The sequence below is a fragment of the Marmota flaviventris genome, chromosome 17 (genome assembly GCF_047511675.1).
Source record: "Marmota flaviventris isolate mMarFla1 chromosome 17, mMarFla1.hap1, whole genome shotgun sequence".
Classification (NCBI taxonomy): Eukaryota; Metazoa; Chordata; class Mammalia; order Rodentia; family Sciuridae; genus Marmota; species Marmota flaviventris.
This window is the reverse complement of record NC_092514.1, coordinates 1,915,673-1,939,875: the sequence shown is the minus strand read 5'-3', so window position 1 is coordinate 1,939,875 and position 24,203 is coordinate 1,915,673. Positions and strand designations below refer to the sequence as shown.

General features: G+C 39.6%; 1 protein-coding gene across 1 annotated transcript; it reads left to right on the top strand.

The window, feature by feature from the left end:
- The first annotated feature begins 5,130 nt into the window (after positions 1–5,130).
- Positions 5,131–6,219, top strand: LOC114081954 (atypical chemokine receptor 3-like). Its single transcript, XM_027923442.2, has one exon. It carries the CDS (start codon positions 5,131–5,133, stop codon positions 6,217–6,219), a length of 1,089 nt encoding a protein of 362 aa, XP_027779243.2.
- The last annotated feature ends 17,984 nt before the right edge of the window (positions 6,220–24,203 follow it).

The following is a 24,203-nucleotide window of genomic DNA, read 5'->3' as shown; positions in this document are numbered from 1 at the left end:
GGTATTGCCAGAAGAGGAAAATTAAAGACAAACTGGCAGGATTATGAATGAACCCTCTTCATGAATACAGTTGGTTCTATGACTTATATAATGTGTGAGTATGTGTGTATAATCTAAATGTACAACTTTCCATAAAATAAGAGTAGAAAAATGTCTAATAGCATTTTAAAAAAGATAGTTTCATGGAGAAACCTAACAAGTATTTAAGAAACAGATAATTCCAGTAATTTTTAAGTTTTTAAAGAGTATTTAAAAAGAAGGAAAACATCCATTTTTTTTTTTTTCAAAACAGATATTACAGTGATTATAAATCCTGCCAGGATTGCATTATAAAAATCAGATCAGACACTAATATTACATAGTGTGTATGGTAGGTGTCCCAAAATGATTTTTGAATGAGTTAAAATATGAACTTCAAGAAGGTTGAAATGAGATAACATAGTTGACTTCAAGCATTTGAAGGGTTTCCACATGAAAGATACTTGTTCTCTTTACTTCATTAGGTAGTATTAGGATCATTAATGGCTAGAGTTGTTCAGATTTAGACAACTACCTCATGAAGCACTGACCTTTCCTTGTTTCTTTTTGTAGCACTAGGGATGGAACTCAGGACCTTGAGCATGCTAGGCAAGTAATCTATTACAGAGCTATATGCCCAGCCCCTTCTTGCTCTATAATAATTTAAAGCAGAATATGAACATATTGTAGGATGCTATAAAAATATTGTGGAATTGAGTTTTCAAATGATTTTTAGGCTGTAATCCTTACAGGATTTTATTATGGTTTGATCTCCATTGTCCTTAAAAGGTGTCATATACTGAAGGCTTGGTCCCAGCTGATGGCACTACTTCCAGGAGGTGGACCCTGTAGGAGGTAGGGCCTAGTTGAAGGAAATGAAGTCATTGGGTTTGTGCCCTTGAAGGTTATACTTGGACCCAACTCCAACCCTTCCCTTTCTCTCTCTTTCCTGACAGCCATGAAGTGAGCAGTTTTGTTCTACTACATTCTCTTTGCCATGATATTCTGTCTTGCCACAAGCCCCAAACAACAGATCCAAGCCACCATGGGCTGAAACCAAGCTGAAACAAATCTTTCCTCCTTTTAAGGTGATTTTCTCAGAAAATCTGATTAATGCCAAATGTCTTCTTTGATAAAATGAGAGCAACTAAGAACAGAGCAGGGAGGAAGAGCAGGAGGAAAAGATTAACATTGAACAGAGACATGAGGTGGGAGGGAAAGGGAGAGAAAAGGGAAATTGCATGGAAATGGAAGGAAAGCCTCATTGTTATACAAAATTACATGTAAGAGGTTGTGAGGGGAAAGGGAAAAAAACAAGGGAGAGAATTAAATTACAGCAGATAGGATAGAGAAAGAAGATGGGAGGGGAGGGGAGGGGGGATAGTAGAGGATAGGAAAGGTAGCAGAATACAACAGTTACTAATAGGGCATTATGTATAAATGTGGATGTGTGACCGATGTGATTCTGCAATGTGTATACGGGGTAAAAATGGGAGTTCATAACCCACTTGAATCTAAAGTATGAAATATGATATGTCAAGAGCTATGTCATGTTTTGAACAACCAATAAAAAAATAAAAAATAAATAAAATAAAATAAAAAAGAGGAAACTCTTCCTGCCTAACCATCTCGGGGGAAAAAAAAAAAAACCATAGATTCTAAAGAGTCACTTCAGAACTAGGAGAGGGGTGAAGGTAAAGGAATAGAAAAGCTAATCAAATAAATTTTTAATTCCCCATTTTTCCTCTGTAATAATATTTTTGACATTCTGGGGTTTTGGCTACAATATAGCATGAATAAAGAGTCTTTTAGGGCTGGGGATGTGGCTCAAGCGGTAGCACACTGGCCTGGCATGCAAGGGGCACTGGGTTCGATCCTCAGCACCACATACAAATAAAACAAAGATGTTGTGTACACCAAAAACTAAAAGATAAATATTAAAAATTTCTCTTTCTCTTTCTCTCTCTCTCTTTAAAAAAAATAAACAAGAGTCTTTTACATTCAGATTTGATGAGGACATACATAGCATGTGTGCTTGCTCTCTCTCGTGCTCTCTCCTCCACTCTCTCTCTCCCTGTGCACACACATACTCACACATTGCTTGCTTCAACCTTGGGTAGTAACAGCTATGTCTCTGCTCCACACCTCCCATGGTGGTGCCACTCCCAACCCCTAAGGGGAGAAAAGGGTGCGACTGCAGGGTGGCACACCTGTCCCAGAAATACTGTGAGACTCCAGACCCAGAGGGCAGAGGCAGAAGCAACAGGGCTGGATCAGAGTCCCTAAGTCTTCCAATTGTCCAAGTCCACTCTGGCCTGGAGGATACTGGAGGTTGGCCGCTGCCGGGTGCAAGGGATGTGTCAGAATTGATTTGGGGGAGACTGGAGGGGCCTAGCAGGACACTGCTCAGCCCCAGGTGGAGATTTCTCTTATTCTGTGCTCTTGCCCTTGTCTGGGACCATTCTCATTGGACTGCACCAGGGCCACAGTGTGCATGCCCTGGAGGGAAAGGGAGGGCAGTCCAGAAAAGCATCCCAGGTGTGAGAGAGTGGCACATGGGTTAAAATCCTAGTGCAGGCTATCGAAGGCTCAGGGTCCTTCGTTTCTTTGGGCTCTAGGATTTAATGCTGTCCCTGCCAAGTACCCAGGCTGTGCCAGTAGGGCAGAGAATTGCCACAGCCACCTCCAACAGCATTCTTGGGTTTCCATGCCTGTGGGGCTCCTCTACTTCCAGTGACTATGAGAGCAGATGAGATTTGGGGGAGAAATAGTGCCTTAAACTAAGTCAAACTGCAAATGTGTTTCATTTCAAGGAAATGGGAAGGAAGAAGCAGGGCTGCTGCCAGGGGCCTCTGCACTGGAGCCCTGTGAAAGAGCAGGGGCAGCATCCATCTGGGTTCACAGGTGCAGGGTGAGGGTCTGCACAGACACTTTGTGTCCTAGGGGAGGTGGCAGGAGTATCTTCAAGGCAGCTTGGGGCTGGCTGGATAAACCGAGGCCAGTCTGGGAGGCCAGGAGCCCATCTTCTGGCATCACCCTCCACAGCCTTGTTAGGCAGATATTGTTTTGGAATCCTTGAAGCTGTCTTAGGACAGGACATCTGCTGATGAGGGTTTGTTTGTCCTGATTCCGTGTTGCCCCCTGTGAGTGGCCTCCTGTGCCTGAATGTCAGCTTCCAAACACTGGGGTTCATTGGACTGTGGGGACTTCCTGGCTGCTGGGCCAGTGACGCGGTTGCAGAGCAGAGGGTATATACTACCCTGGGATGCTCAGGCCTTCTATCTGCACATGGAGCCTGGGTTGGACAACCAGGAGGGGATCCTACAACCACCTCCATCCCCTACCTCCCACAGAGGGAGCTGCCAGGCCTCCCATAATCTCCCTGGTTGGGATTCAGGAGTGGGCCACCTATTAAGTTTCTAGGCTGTGGAGGTAGGCAGCAGGTGTCCTCCATAGTTAGGGACTCTGTTCCATGCTTTCCTAAGGAGGGCCTGATTCAGCTGCATGTCCTCTGTGGGCTCCTGGGCCCTCTTTAGGGGTGGATGTTACGCAACAGTAAAAGCCAGTTTCCCAAGTGGAGAAGAGCCAAGATGAGGTTTTGCATTTCTGCTAAAGAGGAGAAGCTGATTGCTTCTCCTGGACAGTTGCAGGTGACATTGAGTAATATGTATCCCCCTACACATTTGGGGATAGGCCCTTTGTCCCTAAGGTAATGCTGAGGTGGGTGAAGCTGTCCTAGTGCAGCAGACACAGTCAGGATAACCAATACATCTTATGTTGGACACTATTGGGTGGAGGAGCCATAAATCCAACCTTGGAATTTTCCTGCTTTGGTTTCTGAAACAGTTGGCAAGGCCACCTGGCACACACTGAATCTTGTCCTGGATCCTGCAGAAGTTGCTATGTGTAACATGGAGTCACTTTGAGTAACCCATGGTAGCCTAAATCTTGGCTAGTCACCACCTGTGGCAAGTGACAGAACTGTCACCTACATAGATGGGACAAGTCAAGACTGGTGTCCCTGTCTATCACTCCCCACAGCATGCAGTGAGGTTTGAGGGGGTACCACATCCTGGAAGGACTTTAGGGCTGTCAAGGTACACAAGGACACTCGAGGACAGCTCCTGACAGCTCTCACAGAATCTGAGGAAAGTCACTCTAGAAGCGAGGCTACCTTTGGCCGAACCCTTACTGGCTATGAGAAGCTGACCTGGAGCTTGCTGGCTGTGAGGAGCTGACCATGGAGCTTGCTGGCCTAAGGTAGGGGTAGCAGGTAGAAGCTGGCAGACCATCATCCCTCCAGAAAGGCAGTAGGCAGTGACCTCTGTGCTTTGGGTCTAGGCACACATTGTTCCTGAAGCAGTTGAATAAAGAAAGAAATGGAAAACTATGCAAAGGCCAGGGCCTGAGGCAGCTGGTTGGTTGCCCCAAGCTGATATGGCACAGCCGGCCCCCAGCCTGTGGTTTTGGAGAGCATTTGGGCTATGGGGCATCACACACATGCTGGCCAAGCTCCAAGTGGCCTCATGGGTTAAGTGAAGTTGCTAATGATCTAGGTTTGCACATGAGGTTTCCAGAAAGGTTATAAGTGCTAAGTCATGTTTTAAATGCAAATTGTGTTGAGGATTTTAAATACTCTCATGCAGACACTGAAGTGGCATGCTTATAATTCAGCATTCCAGGGGTAGACCAACCTGCCATTCTTGGGGGAATCACGATTCCCTGTTGAGAAGGAGCAGGCCTCCAGCACTGCTGTGGCCAGGCTCAGCAGCCTGATGTTTCTTTGGCCCTGTACCATGTTGATTTCACTCTGGGCACAGCCAGGCTGATGGTGTCTGGAGAAGACAGCCAATGACAGATAGAAAACCAACATTGTGTCTGTCTTTGGACACTGTGTCAACGAGACTCTGGCTGTTTGTTTATGTGACACAGTTCTCGTGTGATTGATTTCTTTTCTCCTTTCTTTGTGAGACACCTCAGAACTTGGGCAAAACTGCTGGGCCTTATTAGGACCCCAGAAAAGTGTTTTAACTGGAAGTCGAGGTTCCCTGATGAGTGATTTCTCTCTCCTATCTCTCTGGGTTGCCTTAGGTCCTTCTCACTCCCCCTACCATGGATCTGCATCTCTTTGACTACACAGAGCCAGGAAACTTCTCTGACATCAGCTGGCCATGCAACAGCAGCTACTGCATCCTGATCGACACAGTGCAGTGCCCCACCATGCCCCACAAAAGCATCCTGCTCTACACACTTTCCTTTATTTACATTTTCATCTTCGTGATTGGCATGATTGCCAACCCTGTGGTGTTCTGGGTGAACATCCAGGCCAAGACCACAGGCTATGACACCCACTGCTACATCTTGAACCTTGCCATCACGGACCTGTGGGTGGTCATCACCATCCCCGTCTGGGTGGTCAGCCTGGTGCAGGACAACCAGTGGCACATGGGCGAGCTTACCTGCAGGGTCACGCACCTTGTCTTCTCTGTCAACCTCTTTGGCAGCACCTTCTTCCTCACATGCATGAGCATGGACCACTACCTCTCCATCACCTACTTCACCAGCACCTCCAGCCACAGGAAGAAGATGGTGCGCCACATCATGTGCATTCTGGTGTGGCTGCTGGCCTTGTGCATGTCTCTGCCCAGCACCTACTACCTGAAGTCCATGGTGTCTGCTTCCAACAACGAGACCTACTGCTGGTCGTTCTACCCTGAGCACAGCATCAAGGAGTGGCTGATCGGCATGGAGCTTGTCTCTGTTGTCTTGGGCTTCATTGTCCCCTTCTCCATCATCACTGTTGTCTACTTCCTGCTCTCCAGGGCCATCTCAGCCTCTGGTGATCAGGAGAATCAGAGTATCCGGAAGATCATCTTTTCCTGTGTGGTGGTCTTCCTTGTGTGCTGGCTCCCCTACCACGTGGCAGTGCTGCTGGACATCTTCTCCATCCTGCACTACCTCCCCTTCACCTGCCAGCTGGAGAACACACTCTTCACAGCACTACATGTCACACAGTGCCTGTCCCTGGTGCACTGCTGCGTCAATCCTGTGCTCTACAGCTTCATCAACCACAAGTACAGGTGCAAGCTGATGAAGGCCTTCACCTTCCAGTATTCTGCCCAAACGGGCCTCACCCAGCTCACCAACACCTCCAGAGTGTCAGAGACAGAGTACTTGGTGCTGGAACAAAACTCCAAATGACCTGCTGTGCAGAGGCCACGTCATGGAGCTTGTGAACATGGCTTATGGTCTTCATAAGAGAGCAAGGGAGCTTTGGGTCTTGATGCCCAAGTGACATGAAGAGGAGAAGGCGTGACATTGTGCATCTTCCTCTCTGTCCAGTTCTGTGTGTCAAAGTCAGCTTCAGGAAACAATTGACTGGACATCTATACAATAGAACCTTCTGTTTTTCCTGAAATTTTTATATGTTGAATTGTATATTTAAGTCTTCATTTTCTCACTATTGGCATACTGCATAAAAAGTATTGGAAAGTTAAATGTATTTTAAATATTGCATTGGGAGGTATAATCCTGACATACTCAGATTGCCGTAGTTTTAAGGTTAGTTTGACTTTAGTTTTCACTAAGGGTGTCATTTTTAACTAATTTAAAATTATGTATTTATATACATGTATATGCATGTATATAAATGTATACCATTCTTAACTGAAATGTTTTCTTTATAAAAGTTTTATATCTCTGTGGTGGGTTGTATTTGCACAGGATATGGAACAAAAATGGCTTCATAATGCTGTTTGGGACATTAATAGTTTTGCAGAGTTACATTTAAAACAAAAGAAGACTGTTACAGGCTACAAACTTCTGCATACAATGAACAGAGTTCTCTTCATCTGTAAGTTATTTCTTTAATAAAGAACTTTGTTTCCTAAAAGTTCATTCCTGAAATTGTGGAAGTGTGCCCAGAATTGAGGTAGCATTCATGATGTTGCTATGTGGACACACCTGGCACACACAGTCAAGCTGAGTAAGAATAAAGAGAGAACTGCCACAGAGCAAACTGGAGGGTTAGTGTGGGTGAGTGGCATGGAAGGCACAGCATTCAAAGTGCTGAGTGTGTTTTAGAAGCTCTTCACGTGGTGGTGTGTTGGGGAGGGAAGTGGTGGGCTGTGAGATGTCTGGAGGCAGAAATGCAGGAAATGTGAGCCTGCATCAGCCAGTGCTCCTCTGCTCCCAGCACCAGTGTGACATCCCCTCACGCAATCCCTGCTGATGGTTGAAGGCAGTGCTGCTTTCACATTCTTAGCAGACCTAAGAAAAAGCTGCACAGGAAATGCATATTTTCTATTTACCATAGACCAACTAATTACATTTGTTCTCTGTCATCTGTCCCAAGATCCCCTGAAACCTGGAAAGTACCTGACTCATTATATATATTTTATGTATTTACTACACATTCTCCTAGACATACACATCTATAGTACAGTTTAATTTATAAAGTAGACACAGAGATCAACAATTATGAAAATTAAAATGACTATATAATTTTCTGTAATAAAAGTTATTTAAAACTTAGGAATTATGTATTTCTAGAGTATCCCATTTAGCATTTTTTTGGGATGCAAGTAACTGAACTGCAGAAAGTAAGCCTATAACTAAGGGAAGGCTATTGACTGTGCTTGAGACAGTAACCAAACTCTGGTTTCTGCATTTCCACATGAACCTTCATTGGGAGGACTCTTTGGAGGAGCACTCTCAGAGCCACAGGAGCCACAGACTTCTACAGACCTGGCTTTTGGGTGGGAGCTCCGGAAAGTGTCCTTCCCACATTAGCCCAGGTGAGGCCATCCACAGGTGGGTCTTCTTGAGATCCAGGGGCTACTGCCCTTTTGTAAAGTCCCTAAACATGTGGGCTCACCCAGACTCACAGCCCAGGGGTCCCTGGGGGCTACAGATAGCACCACTTGAAAAAGCTGCACAGACTGAGTTCTGAGGCCAGGCAGTGTGGCATGCTGACTCCAATACGCTTGACACATGTCCACAGGTGCATGCACACTGTCATGAATGCTGTAATAATAGCAGATCAATAAGTGAAAATGCAAGAGAAAGGAAAAATAACATAAGGAGCACACAAAGTTGGGGAAAATCATGATGTGATAAACAGTTATTACCATGGAAATGGGGCCACGTTTGCCCTGAGGCTTCTAGAGGTCAAGTTCAAACAGAAAACTCCCAACCAATGAATTGAGGAGGAGAATGGAGAACAAAAAAGCTGAACTTAAGTTGAATGTTCCGGCCCCTCCCACTCATTGTGGACCCCTCCTAGCCCAGGAGTTCAGGCATGTTGATGAATAGTGCTGGGTTCAGGTGGAGTTCCTTATCCATTCATAGAAGTCTCCTGTGCCACCCAACTTCAGTAACTTCTATTGCCCTTGCTGAGTGGGACCATGGACCACTTTCTTACCACTCTGTAGAGCCAGGTGACCACTCAGTTGCTTACACCCACTCTGAGGTGCAGAGCAGTTAGGATATTTGTGGAGAGCAGGCTGTGCTGGCTCCAAGCCATTCCACACTATGCAAAAGAGCACTGCACAGACCTGAGCTACCATCTTTTATAAAGCAGCAGATTTCCATGGGCTACACACTTCTGAGTGCAAGTGATGAGGCAAAATGACTCATGCCTTGACAGACCAAGTGGATAACCACCAGATGCTGGGCATACAGAACTTACTGGAAAGAATTAACCCAACTGGGCACAATGATGCATGTCTGTAATCCTAGCCTCACAGGAAGCTGAGGCAGGAGGATCACTGGTTTCAGGCCAGCCTAGGCAACTTAGTGAGTTCCTGTCTCAACATAGAAGATAAAACTCTGACAGGTAGCTCAGTGGAAACATGCCATGCTACGAGGTTCAATCCCCAGAACCACACACAAAGAAATAAGAAAGAAGGCAATGACCCAGCTGTGCAGCAGCAGCATAAGGCACAAATGGATACATAAGTGAATCAGGTTAGTAAAAAATTACTCCCCGTGCATTCACTAAATTAAATCAGATACACATGGACTCCTGGGCACATCAGAACCTCATCCAGGAAACCAGGACCATGAGCTTACAAGACACTGCAGACTCGTCACTGGAACACCATGAGAAGCACCTGGGACTGTGGCAGTGATATTTCCTTCTTCATCATGTGTTTTAGTAATCTGACTTTTTTCTCATTTTCCCTTCATTAGCATGGGCAGAGGTTTATCTATTTTATTTTTCAAAGAACATCTTTTTGTCTTGTCATTTATTTCACTTGTTTCTTTTGTTTGAATTTCATTGGTTTCAGCTCTGATTTTATTTATTTCCTGTCTTTACTGCTTCGGGTGTTGATTTGCTCTTTTTTGGGGCTTTGAGGTGTAGTGTTAGAGATTTTGATATGTTGTATAAGTGTTCCCATTTACCTCTAAAAAGTTTTTTGTATTTCACCCTTGATTTCTTCAACTGTCCATTCATCAATCAATAGTGTAATATTTAGTCTCAATTTGTTAGATATTTTACTTTATCATTGATTTCTAATGTCATTCCATTGTGATCTGAGAGAATGCAGAGTATTATCTGTTATTTTGTATTTATTAGGAATTCCTTTGTTGTGTAAGACATGGTTGATTTTAGACAATGAGCCTTGCTGTGGAGAAAAAAGTATATTTGCTCATTGATGGATGAAATATTATATATATATATGTGTGTGTGTAATATCTTTCAATTCTAAATTATTGATTGCATTATTTAGTTCTATGTTATATTTAATTAGATTTTTGGGGAAAAAGACTCTGCTAAGTGGAAAAAAGATGAGCAAATGAATTGGAAAAATATTTAGAAAGGTCATACCTGACATAGGATTTGTATCTGGAATGTATAAATGCATATAGAGATGTATACACAATTAAAGTTATTGAGGTGTACGTGTGTGTGTGTGTGTGTGTGTGAGTTTATGGATAGAATTTTATTTTCAAAATTAACCTTTAAATTATGTTTAATTGCAGGTGAATATTTATGTTGTTTGAAACTTTTTGATTGTTTTGTGGTCCTGGTAGTTGTACACAGGGACATGTGTGTTCTTGGCAAGAACAACAGCACTTACGTCACATCCCAAGCCTTTTCATGTTTGGAGACAGGATGTCTATATATTCCCTGGCTACATGGGAAAATGACATCAGCCTGCCTCAGCATCCCAAAGATCTGCAAAGACAGATGTGGCCCTCTTCAGCCAGGGCATATTGAGTCATTTAGGGAGTAATTGGACTGAACTAGTACTTCACAGACACTAGAAGTTATCATGGTAAATGCATATGGAAATTTTTCTGCTGAAGGAAATATTAAAATTACAATGGAAACAAGGAACTTCACACAGTTTACTATGTTATGTTGTAATAGTAATTTTCCAAGGAACACTACACATCATTTTTTGTGTTCACACACACACATACAAAAAAAAAAAAAAGGAATCACACATATACCTTTACCAGTGATCTCCATGCTCCTATACTTTCCTTCCTCTTCATTTCTTGTATTGGGATGCACACTGTTTTTTGAAGCCTTCCTCCTTGTGCCTATTATACCTGACATATACTGTCTTTGCTTCCCTCGTGCTACCTCAGATATTGATCTGCTTTTGTACTGGGTAGTAACTTCTTTCCCTGTAACTTATGCCTTTCCCTCTCTAGTCCCTTAGGGTATAGACTTCAGAGGGCTGCTTTTCCATCACAATGCTGTCAACAGTTTATATATTTCCACCCAAAATTGGGTGTGAGATAAGAGTCTGATCCAGTATCAGGTGCCATGGAGTGTGACTGTTCTAGTCGTAGGGGTGTACAGAAACTTGATGAGTGATGGGATCAGCCAGAGGCAGGGAATGGTGAAAGTGCAAAAGGCTCGATCATAACACAGAGACAAGGATTAGCTCTATGTATTTGTCTGATGGTAATACAGGTATGATGTTGCTCATGGCTGGCCTGTTGAACCACGTCCCCAGCCTTCCTAACCATGTAAATATTCTTGCAAGGAAACATGGACCATTTTGGGTCAGCACCTCATTTATCTTCTGGTTCCTTTCTTGTTTTCTGGAACCTAGTCTGAAGGTTAATGCAGCTTTGTCTGAGCAGATATCAACAGTGGTCAAAGGGATTAGGGAACAAAAAGTACAAAGAAAACCAAGAATGTCCACGAATCACCCCAAACTGGCCTAATCACATTGGGCCATTATTCAATAATACAAAGAATGTATTTGTTCTTTAAGTCATTGTACTATTGGATTCCTTGCTATAAGAGCTTGCTTCTTACCCTAAAACATGCACTCCATATGCTATTCATAAAAGAAAGTTGTGTTTATTAGCGTTCTGCTGAAAAAAATGAGAGCAATAATGAAGTTTAACTGTATAATAAAGAACTAGGATGGCATATAACTTTAAACAGAATATGTGCATGTTTGTGTGACACACACATCAGTTATTTATTCTTCTAATATCCTTTAACCAGAACTTCCATGGGGTACTTTTCATTGATATACTTTACTTAGTCCACAGTCCCCTTAATAAATGATAGTCTCCTTCCCAAGTTCAATACTGCATTGCTTATATTCTGTGTCTCATTATAGTGTGTGACCCAGTGTCAAACTTTCCTTTATGAGAAATTTCATTCTCAACCCTTAGTTTGCCTTTTAAGTACATAACAGTTACTTTTCTGGCCTTTCCAGCTACCTTTTCAAAGAGAATCTTTCTCAGAGTCCATTTTTGAATTTCTCCTTTTCATATTACATAATTTCCCTGGTGATTCAAGTTCATTTTCCCATTCCTCAGATTATGAGTTATATGAGGACAGTTCCCAAATCTCATTTCTATGTCTAAATTTTATGTCTTGCATTTCCAACTGCCTAGCATATATTTCCAAGTAAGTGTTCAGCCAGTAGAGCAAACATAGATATTCATATATTGGAAAGATTTTTTAAGGCACTTAATAGCAGACATTGTGCTAGGCATTATAATGACCAGTAAAAAGCATAAGGCTCCTGCCCCGTGAAGCTTATATACTATGGGTCAGAAATTACCTAAAGGCCCTATGGGAAGGGGAACAGAAAGTCCAAGGACGTAAAGATCAGGATATTTCTAGCTGAAGGGGGAAGTAATGGAACACATAAGAAGCAGGCACAGGATAGATTTGCATGACTTGTAAGCCAAAATGTTTAAGCAACCTTGGTCATCTTTGCCTTGAAAAGATTACTGTGGATCTGGGAATGTATCACATGTTTGGAGAGCAATGGTGAGTTAAAAATAAAGGTTATTTGGAAGTTTTGTAGGCAAAATGGACATGATTGGGTTATAAGTGAATATGGGGTGGCAGGTAAGAGATAATATGAATCATTTCAAGGCTTCTGGGCGTGGAAGGATTGTGGTACCATTCACTGAGGTGGGGACTGTTGGACAAGGACCAGGGGTAAAAGCTAAGATAGGTGCTAAATAGGCAGCTGGATATCTTGACTGATACTTCATAGTATCTGGTGTGGAGATGTGATTTTTAAGTTTTATATGATGATGATAACAAGGCTTGGGTGTGATATCCTAGGAAAAGAGTATATAGTGAAAAGGAGCAAAGTCAAGACAAAAACTCCAGAAACCAAGGCCTAAGTGTTAGAGATTGTGCCAGAAGATATGGCTGAGAAGGAGGGGCCAGAGTAGCAGGAGAAAAACCAGTGGTGGAAGATAATGTGTTCAGAAGGAGGAAATACTCAACATTGTACATGCAGCTCAATTAATTAAGGAAGAATTCCAAAATAGTCAAAGGACCTAGTGGAGTAGAGGCCTTGAAACATTAATACTACAGATGGAATGATGGGTGGAAGCCAGTTCAAAGATACCTGAAAAGGGAGGGAGAGAGTATAAAAGGAGAGGGCCAGCATATGTAGCTCTGGAAAGAAGATGATTTAGGAAAGATGTGAGGAGGAGACATGGGATCCATGGTGGTGTGTCTTAATGGGAGCTTCTGGGGCACGTTTAAATGTGCATGGGAAGGGTCCAGTTAGGAGGAAAATGGAGATTCATACGTTTTCTGAGAGGACTTTGCTTTGAATTCCCAACTCTCCACTCTTCCATAGTCCTCTCAGATTACCCCAAATGGAGATTTCAATTGCAGTACAAGTGTGAATACAGTTGTAATCAATATTTTAATGTAATTCTTTCAGATTTACCCAAATAGACATTAAATGTATTTACTGAGAGTGATAAAAATTCTGTGAATGTTTATGTGTGAATATGTGCACATTCAGGCGTGTTTGGGAAGGGGTGTTTGTAAAAGTTTCAAGACTCTAGGGAAGTAGTGTAGTCATTGTCACTAATTTGAAGTTTTGAAAACAATTCCAAAATCAGTTTTATTATTCTTTTATCTTTCACATAAAAAAGAGCACACTTTGAAAACCTTAAATTGTTATCACAACTTGAAGCAAAACAATTTGCAGGGAAAAAGGGACTCTTTTCCATTTAAATCAGTCTTGGTATTTGCAGGTAAGACAGCAGATGTCATAAAACTCAAATGTCTAAACTTTTGTTTATCAAATGTAAATACAAAAATACTTAAGGAAAGCAGCTTATATCAAGGAAGAGGTCTAGCATACTGTCATCCTCTGCTTCCAAAACAAAACCATAGTGTATAGAAGCTTAACTTCCAAGCAGTAGGCTTAACAACAACAACAAAAAAACATGATACTTAATAGTCCACATGCAACTCCTTCTTAACAGAATCTTGGAGGAAGGGATGTGAAAGAATGCTAAGGAAATCCATCTACCCTCAGAGGTATATGGGGTTTAGTCATGGTCCACCATTCTGTCCTGCCACACCGAAGTTTGTTTCCACAGTGCTGACAGGATGCCTCTGGAGCAAGACGGGCACAGAGTCAAGAGAAGAATTGCTGAGAAGACTGGATCATGAAGAAATTTCACTGTGACCAGAATCTGAAAAATTATATACAGTACCACTGGGAGCCAAAGGATGACCTGCATGAGAAATAAAACGACATAAGTTAGACATTCTGGGTTCACAACATCAGAATGAAGTCCACCAAATACAAGCAACAAAGAAAGTAGCCATGGATTATCACCATTGAAGTAGGGTTTCATTAACAAAGTGAATACAACATTAAAGTAAGTGTTTAATCTGATGGAGCTAAATCATGTAATTAAATGTTAAAAAGGGACACATACATCTGTGTTTGTATGTGTGTGTGTGTGTATGTATACTGTCATAAGTGTATGTATACTGTCATAAAAGCTATGAAATGATGCAGAAACCACAGCATAACTTGAGTATTTTTAGCTTCCTTGGCTTTGAATTACACTACTATTATAACCCATAAAGGGACACTTTGTCTGGGGACAGTGACACACGCCTGCAATCCCAGCAGCTCTGAAGGCTGAGGCTTGAGGATCATGAGTTCAAAGTCAGCCTCAGAAAAAGTGATGTGCTAAGCCACTCAGTGAATCTCTAAATAAAATACCACATAGTACTGTGGATGTGACTCAGTGGTTGAAAGCCCCTAAGTTCAATCCACATCACCCTCCCTACCAAAAGTAGAAATTGGGCTGGAGACAAAACACAGTAGTGCTTGCCTAGCATATACCCATGGCCTGGTTTGAATTCCAATATTGGGAAAAAATAAAAACAACTGAGTAGACTTGAAAGTGAGATTTTTTTCAAATTTCAAAGTCATTAATCTTGTTTTTAATTTTTAGAGTGATAAGTACAGCAAAGAAAAATTCAACTGAAGATTGTCTTCAAAAACAATAAGAAATAACACCTGAAGAGTGTCTCTTTGGAATTTCGCTACTCATTTTTCGACATTAAGGATGTATTAGCAGGATGGGGTTGTGGCTCAGTGGTAGAGTGCTCACCTAGTACGTGTGAGTCCCTGGGTTCAATCCTCAGCACAAATAAAAATAAATAAATAAAAGAAATGTATTCTTTCCAATCACAACTAAATAAACAAATACATAAATAAGTGAAGAATGTGTTAGCTGAATCACATGAAAAGCTAATTGTTGAGGATACAATGTGTACTTTCCCCAAGACCATCATTGTAAAATGCCTCAACACATCTCCATTTCCTGTCCTAAACAGATCATACAACATTAATGCAGAAGAGCTCTTAGAAAACATAAAATGTGATAAACATACTGATACTCCAGATTTATTTTTTCTTTATGTTTTTTTTTTTATTATTTTTTTTTAGAGAGAGAGAGAGAGAGAGAGAGAATTTTTTAACATTTTTTTTTTAGTTTTTTTTTGGCGGGCACAACATCTTTGTTTGTATGTGGTGCTGAGGATCGAACTCGGGTCGCACTCATGCCAGGCGAGCGCGCTACTGCTTGAGCCACATCCCCAGCCCTTCTTTATGTTAATATGAGTCTTGATTATCTTTTTGTTGTTATTTTTAAAGAGACTACATTTTAGGCAATCAAAATCTTTTCCTTCTATGGATTCATTCTTATATTAAAATAGTTAATTTTCTTCCACATAATTCTTCAGGTTCACCATGTCCTTAAATCTCCTTTGTTACTAAAATAATTCTGAAAATCTCAAGGAAGAGTCTTGTCTTTATGTGTTTAATAGAAAAGAAAAGCAAACTTTCTCAGGATTTACTTTTTTCTTTTCTATAATGTATTAAGGACACCACAGTAGATATATATCCTAAATATAATATTTTTTTATGTATAAATATTTAGAATATATATATATATATATATATATATATATATATATATATATGTATTGTAAGTGCTCCTAACTGAAGTATGTTTCCAACTATATAATAAATAGGTACTTACTCATTTAGAGTTTACACCTGGGTTTAAAAGATTTAACATATTCTTATATGAAATATCTTTTTATAAACAAAAACTACAAATTCTAATAAGCAAGATTTAAATCCCTCCCTGAAATTTTGGTTAAAACAAAAAACAAACCCAAACCCAAACCAAAAGCAAAACAAAAATCAATAAGAAAGAAAACACTGCTTAGAAAAATCATCACTCAGATGGAGCACCTGGCATTGGAGGAATACTCCCATTTCCTTCATCAATTGAGATGAAGCAAAACTGGGGTGGGAAAGAGAGGAATCATCCTATGGGTCAGTGGTGCTTTGGTTTTCTAATTACTGTTTTCACTCTCAAGAGAAGAGGAGGTACTGGTTAAAACCAGAGCCAGAACATCTTAGCTGACTTCCACTACCACCTAACAACTGGATGAGAAATGAATTGAGACATATCCACCATTTAACAAGGGCCTAGAACTGACACCCACACAAAATGCACACATGCCTGAAATGTATACAAAGAAAAGAAGTCATTTGTTGAGTGAGTGAAATCTAATAATTGATTGACCTTTTAGATCTTCCTCAAAAGAAAACTAATTCTTAGCTGTTTTACTAATGATTGACACCCACCCTTTCAATTAAAGGGCAGGAGGAGGAAGGAACATGGAGAGTTATGGGGAAGAGAATTATCATCTATTTTAACATAAGAAAGTATCCATATAAGGAGAATATTTAGATTGCCTAAAACACAAGACCCATATTAACACAGTGGAAATATAAATTAGGAACATCAGTATTTTTTTGTTTCCAAGGAGCTCTTTTTCTGTATTAATGTTTTTTGATCAAAATTAGTTATAAGTAATTTTCACATAAAGAGTATCTTTTATACACAGGGCCAATATAAACCTTAAATTTTAGAATGATTTTATATTTATTAATTTACTTCTATTAAGTATAAGAACAATAAAAAGAAATACAAAAAAATTCCAAGTCTATTCACAGAGGGCAAAAAACCCATTGAGCATCATAAAAGAGATAATTAAAAATTATTATAATGTTAAAATTCTATAATACGATACAATATAATAATTCTAAAATTTACTAAAACTGAAAAGTATAGATTTTCATAAAGGAAAAGAACAACTCATTTAGTTCTACCTTTCCTTGGAGAACTCTGTGGGGAAGTTGGAGGAGGAGACAGCTGCGAAGGTGCCTTTGGTATTTTATCATCAGCTGGATTCTTGTGACATTCCAAAGTTCCTTCCTCAGTCAGGGAAAGAATTTTCTTTAAAGCCTGTGGAGAGCCAATGCCTATAAAAGAAAAAAAATAACTTAGGTATGCATTTTGAAGACAAAAATAAATAGTAATGACTAAATACATTTTTGTATTAAGATTTACTTTTACAGTCTGATTCAACTTATCTACAATCTAAATGTTCTTTGTGTTACTACTCATGGTAAAAACAGATCACCAAAGGCACGAGCTACCTGGAATTTTTTTCATAAACATGTATTTTTAGTTGTATGTGTACACAATATCTTTATTTTATTTTCATGTGGTGCTGAGGATTGAACCTATTGCCTCATGCACACCAGGTGAGTGTTCTACCTCTGAAGCACAACCCCAGTCCTGGGGTTTGAGTTTAGACTGATATCTACAAGACTACTATAAACAGATTGTTTTTGGTATTTTACTTTGTATTTCAAACCTGAAAGTTGTCACTTTTATTCAACAATGAAGAATAAACATACAATTATAAAACATCTGAATTTAGGATGACAATGTCACAGCCAATTTCAACTCCAGTTGTTTCAGCTTTAGGATGGAAACACATTGTGGTGTGGCTGGAAATGTGAGCTGTGGAGAAGTGGGAATGATGGAGAAAAGCAAAAGGGCAAGGGTTAAGAGGAACTGTCTCAAAGAGTGAATGAAAGAGCTGTAGGAATTCTGTGCCCTGATACTCAAACAAGTACATGAAAGAGGAGCAGGAGACACCATGTAAAACACTGTGTCAGAGAGACAATGACAGAAGACCTCAGCAGAGGGGTGGGCCACTGCAGGATCCAGTAGCATGAGGATTTAAAGTGGCTCAACATTATTTTTCAGAAATAAAGAAGTCAAATTTTATTTTGAAATAAAATTATTTCATTAATTAGAATGGGGAAAAATCCCTCTTAGTACCTTTAAGTTACTATTTTATATAACATTGCTTTAAATATATTATACTAAACATAATAAGATGTCAAGTAATATTTCAAGCACATTTATGTTCATAAATCCAAAATGAGCTAAAATATATTGAGATATTCTGTATAGAAAGTGGGAGACAGCTTCATATGTAGGCACACATGCATTATATAAAATATGGCTAAAAAGTTGTTTTTAGCTAAAAGGAAGATTGATCATCTTCCAAATAAAAATGTCAGCACAGGAGACAGAAGTCAGCCTTCAGGGAATTTAGGAATACATATCTGTTGAGAGGAACAGCAATCAAGACACATGTAGTTTGATTTTTTCAGATAGGAAGAATGACACAAAATATTTAAAAGACGACTGATGTCAAGTAAAAGTGTTCTTTTCTCACGTTCCGATAAAACTCAACAAGACACTTGCTGGTCAAGAGGAAGAGGGCAAGGATAGAGTCCGTGAGTGCTCTGACACATTAATAATGTCCAACTCACAGAATGCAGGAAATACATTACTGCCAAATAATTTTATCTAAACAAACTCTTTGCTATCCATCCCCCTTTTAAAATTTCTTTAGTTTTATTAACATTGTTTCTTTCTACATATATGTAGAAAAAGAGAGCCAATCCATTTCATAAAACTTACTTGTTTTACATTCATATAAAGTGCCTAAGCCAGTAGATAAGTTACTTTTTTAACATTTTTTTAGTTATAGGTAGACACAATATCTTTATTTTTTATTTTTGTGGTGCTCAGGATTGAACCTAGCACCCGCACATGCTAGGTGAGTGCTCTACCCCTGAGCCACAACCCCAGCCCTAGATGAGTTACTTTCAATGGGAAAAATTAAAAATGTTTTTTGCTGTTTAACATTCAGGCATTAGATGTATTCTCACTGCTCCCAAGTTGCAGAATCAGTGATTCAATAAAAAGAAGTCACCTTCATGCCTACCATGCACAAGGACCAGACTTCCATTCCCAGTACCATAGTACAATAAAAAGGAAACATAATCACTTCCATACAGACACATAGCTGAAAATATTGCGACTATATTTCTACAATTTATTGATCATAAGGCAAAACTAGTTGAAAAATCATATCAACATAAACACTTCATTACTAGAAAAATTAAGTTACTAAATGTGTAACTTGTACATTTATTTCCTTATTTTGCCAAGACCAAAAAAATGTTATTTAATAATATATTATGTTTAAAAACTGTCTGATCACTGGTCAAAATAAAGTGTAACTTGCTGAGTATTTGTTTAGTTTGGAGATAATAGTCACAAAGAAATTCAAGCGTGATAGACAAGTTAGTCCAGATAAACATTTTTTTAACTAATCTGAAAAGCACAGCAAAGCATAACACCAAAAAATAAAACAAAGTTGGAATGAACCCAACTACAGGGTGTAAGTATAAAAAACAAATTTTCAGAAACAATCATAAAACTCAATTTGAGGAAAAGGAGGGGGGAAATGAGTGTCATCACTTACCAAAAGGTGGGAGATCCTTCTCAGACACCTTGTTCTTTAAAGTATAGAGGACCACAGTGGGAACCTGCAGTCTGTGGTTGGCCTTATGTGGTTGGGGATGTCCCTTCTGCTGTGACTCTGTCCTAAGAGCCACTTGTGAGGTCTTAGATACAACAGGCTTTTTGTTACCAGGATTCATAGGCACTGGAAATTGTTTGGTTTGAAATTATTACAAAAAATTTAAAATGTTAGTAGCTATGTAGAAGATAATTGTAGAACTACAGGAGTCTTTTCTTATGTCAGAATACTAAAATACCCATCTCTCCCACCTATTGCTTATAGAGGCCAGAAATTGGGAGGGGGCCCCTAGTTACAGAAAATGAGAGAGAACTGGCAGGATAAAGGTATTTAATTAAGGAAATTAGTAATCTTGAGGAAGATTACATAGGAAAACACCAAATTAAAAAAAAATAGAAAGGTGTATGGTTTGTGCTCCCTGAATGGGATAAAAGCTGCAACAGGAAAATCAACAGGAATAATTTTGTAAAATGTCATCCAAAACTATTGGACACATCTGAGCTAACTTTTAATTTAATAAATTCTACAAACTATAACCTATTGACTATCAACTTCTTCTATAGAGAATTATATATGTAAGCAAATAATGAACAATTGCTTATGTATTACAATATGCAAAAAATTCCATGGTAGAAAAAGGGCAAACCAGTTTACTGGGACAATTAAATGTTGTGCATGTAGAATCTTAATATATAAACAATTCAATGTCATGTTCTTCCCTCATGTGACACACTCAGAAGCTTGGTATAAGGAAAGAAAAGTTACTCTTTCAAGGTCACATTGTTAGTGTTGTAAGCAGGATTTGAAATCAGAGCGCTCTCCCTGAATAGAGCAAGCTCTTCACCATGACATAAAGTTCCTAACTGTGAATCTTCTAAATTAATCTATTTAACATTTAAATTCTGTACAACATTATTTTTTACACCTTTATATACAAGGCACAAAATTGTTCTAAATGAAAAATGCCTTTGTTTAGTGTGCATTGATTGGGACTGAGCCCAAGGAATTCTACATGCTAGTCAAGCGCTCTACCACTGAGCTATATTCTGAGGTCCTTATTTTTATTTAAATATCTATTTTTTAGTTTTAGGTGGACACAATATCTTTTATTTTTATGTGGTGTTGAGGATCGAACCCAGCGCCCTGTGCATACCAGGTGAGTGTGCAACCACTTGAACCACATCCCCAGCCCTGAGGTCCCTATTTTTTATTTTTAAGAAATGCATCTCTCTTTGATATCCAGACTGGCTTAGGACTCCTGGGCTCATGATCTTCTCCCCTAGTCCTCCTGTGTACCCAGGACTAACTATACATGTGATCTATGAAGCCTGCTTATAGTTAGGCCAGCCTTTTAAAATGCTGAGGACCTACACCTCAGGCTAAGTTGTGGCCCACTGGGTGGTAGAATTGTTGTTTTAAATAGCAGCTGAATATGTGGCTGGGAACCATATGGGCTGTGGATATACATGACACAGTACAACATCCAGTCCTGTGTCCTCTGACCTGTGAGGCCCCAACCCCTCAGGTTGCACATTGCTTTGTGAGTATTTTGGTAAGAAAACAAGCAATGCAAATTTGAACTGCATCTGCCCATGTGTCCTGTAAATGAGTACTGGCTGCAGTGGAATGAAACCAAACAACTTGAGTATGTCCATCGTCTTGTCCTCCATACACTAACTCAGCTGGACACAAAGGATTCATCAAGGACAGGGGAAAGGTTAGTGCACTTGAAGACTAGAAACCTACTTGTCTACACTGGGCCTTATCCTGTCACCATGCATGTCACTGCACAGGAAACAAACACACATGGCAGTCAGAGTCTGCAACCATTTCCAGAAAAACTCACGTGTGTTGGTTGCTGGCTCACACTGCAGAGACATCACGTGAAGACTCTCCTCATCCATCTCCAGCTCCAGATTGGACAGGTACTGCTTCACTTTTAGAGCTGTCTGCCCATCTTCATAAAGCTTTTTGGTGTTGATTAAGGAACTTCGGCATGCCCACATTTTAGGACCACCTGTCTGAGCCACCTCCAGCACTGTTGCATTTTTTCTACCCTGGCTGAGAGATCTGAAGGATGGAAAGGTCCATATGCAACTCACTTGAGCATGGAGTGATTTTATCTATTGGAAACTTCCAGAAACTATATATGTATTCTACATTTGAAAGGTCACATGCCTCATTCCCTAAGCAAACTGTTAAATGGATCAAAGAATACTGCAGATGATAAATTTTTTTTTGTTTAAAAAGAATTACACACAATACATACAGAACAATGTGTTTGGCACTCATTCTGATTCAATTAGGAAATTCTAATATTCTCCTCTACAGAGCATTCAAATGTTTATATAGAAGACAGTAAACAATTATGTAATAAAGCTTATGCAAGAATTCAAGGCTATAATCATTAAGCCTTGTATTATATTTACATCTCCTAAAAATGGTGTTTTAAAGATTCAAATAAAATTAGCTCCACTATTCTCAATTGTTTTCATATTCCTTGTGTTGAATGTGATGAGTTTTTATAATAATATAATAAATCTGTTAATATAACAATCATGCAAATGTCATCATCTACATACATAAACTATTTAGCACATGAATTGTTAAAAATTATTTTTTTAAAATATTGTTTTTTATACAATGGAAACTGTATTTCATTTACCTGTAAACATGATTTTAACTCTGCGGGCACCTGTTATTTTATTCATATATACTAAAATATCTGTGCAATAGTATTTAAATTGCACAATTTTTCTTTCTAATATTCTTCTTCCCTTCCCTCCTTTGGGCTCTCCTCATTTCAAGGCACAGATTATATTAATTTTTTTTTCTGAGAGCCTGGAAATATGTCTGACCATAGTTCCCCAAATAATCATCAATCATTTCACAGATCTCATGGATCATGACTTCAAAAGCACAGGCCCCAACAGATTAAACTTGAAGTCAGTTTGACATCTAAAACTCTGTTAGGGAAAGAGATTTCAAACAATGCAAATTGTCAAAAAATATAGCAGGTAGGAAAATAATGCAATGAACTGAGCAAGAACTATGTGTGGCTATGCAAGTCCTCCACCACTCATCCCAAACTCTTCTCCCATTTCTTCTTCCTTTACATGAGAGCCACGGAGATTGAAGCACAAGGGCAGAAATAGACACGGAGATAACATGTTCAGAAATAAAGGTCTAAACTTCTGCATAAGCCCTTCTACAAGTCCACAAACATTAAACTGCATAATCATCCCACACACACCACCTTACTAGACACAATTTTTCTGGTTCAAAAGACAAACATATTTATTTTTGTTCTAGAAAAATATTGACTTATTTTGTCTCCTAGACATTTTTTACTAAGGTGACATCTAAATCTATCATGTGAATAAGGAGACAATACTGTTTGGGATATTTACATATTTATAAGAAAGTGTTCTAATAAATAAGGAATAATAATCTGTGATTCATGTTTACTTAAAAATAGTTGAAGGACAAACTTTTTACGAATAGTCAAAATTACACATAATGCCAAATAAGACATCTACTCCAAATGAATTTTTTGATGGTGATTCTTGATACATCCTAATATAATATCTGCAATTCTGCAGATATAAATATGTAAAATTTCTTCATTAGTATGAAAACTCTAAGCTTAAGCCCTCTAGTCCTGCAAGTGCCACTGGAGGTGAATCTCTCACGGAATCCTGAACATGAGATCTGGGTCAACGTTAACTGAAGCCATTCAGCCAACTTGCCGGATCTCTTTTGCAATCACCCTTAGCTTCTCAAAGTTGACCAGCCCATCTAGGTTTGAATCATTTCCTGTAGTTGGCAATAAGAAAATGGAAATCACATGGCATCTATTATATACTGCTACAAGTGAAGGTGGAACTCCCATACCTTGCATTTACCTTCATGAAGGAATGTGAGATCCTCCTTGATAACTGGGAATAGGGGAATTATGGGAGGTTGCAGGTTTTGACTTTTGAGAACATCACAGTATTTTGCTATGTTCCTGTAAGGGTCAAATAGGTCTTGGAGATCCTGAAATAGCTTTTCATATTTATTGGGAAGTTTTTCCCAAGTTGCTCACAGTCTTGCCACTGGTGCCAGGTTTAGGCCACTGAGAGAGGAAGAAAGAAAAGGGGGATTCATGTAAATGTTTTCTTCTGAAATGGATGAAGCAAAACACTGCACTGCTTATTTACTGACAAATACATCTGCATGGATGCTTTCCATGTCTGGCAATGTATAGAGTGGTGCAGAGGAAACTTGGGTAATCCTGGGTGATGAGAATGCCAGATAGAAGCAGAGTCAGGGCCAAGACTGTGGGTTGGATTCTTCTTCCCTTTATACTCCCCTGATCTGTTTATTATCTGCTAGAGTGTAGGTCCCACATGTCCTCAAAGGGCTGTGAGTATGAGCTCAGTCCCTCCTCCATAGTGCTATTGGAAGTTGATAGAGGGTGTCTTTAAGAGGAGGGATTAGAGAGATGTCTTAGGTCACTGAAGTGTATTTAAAAGTTGATGCTGGGACCCTGAATTCTTTCTTTATCTCTTTTTCCTGTCCGAGGCATGAAGTAAGTAGCTTTGCTCCACCACATGCACTTGTTTCCTCAACACAGGCTAAAAAACAACAGAGGCAAATGACC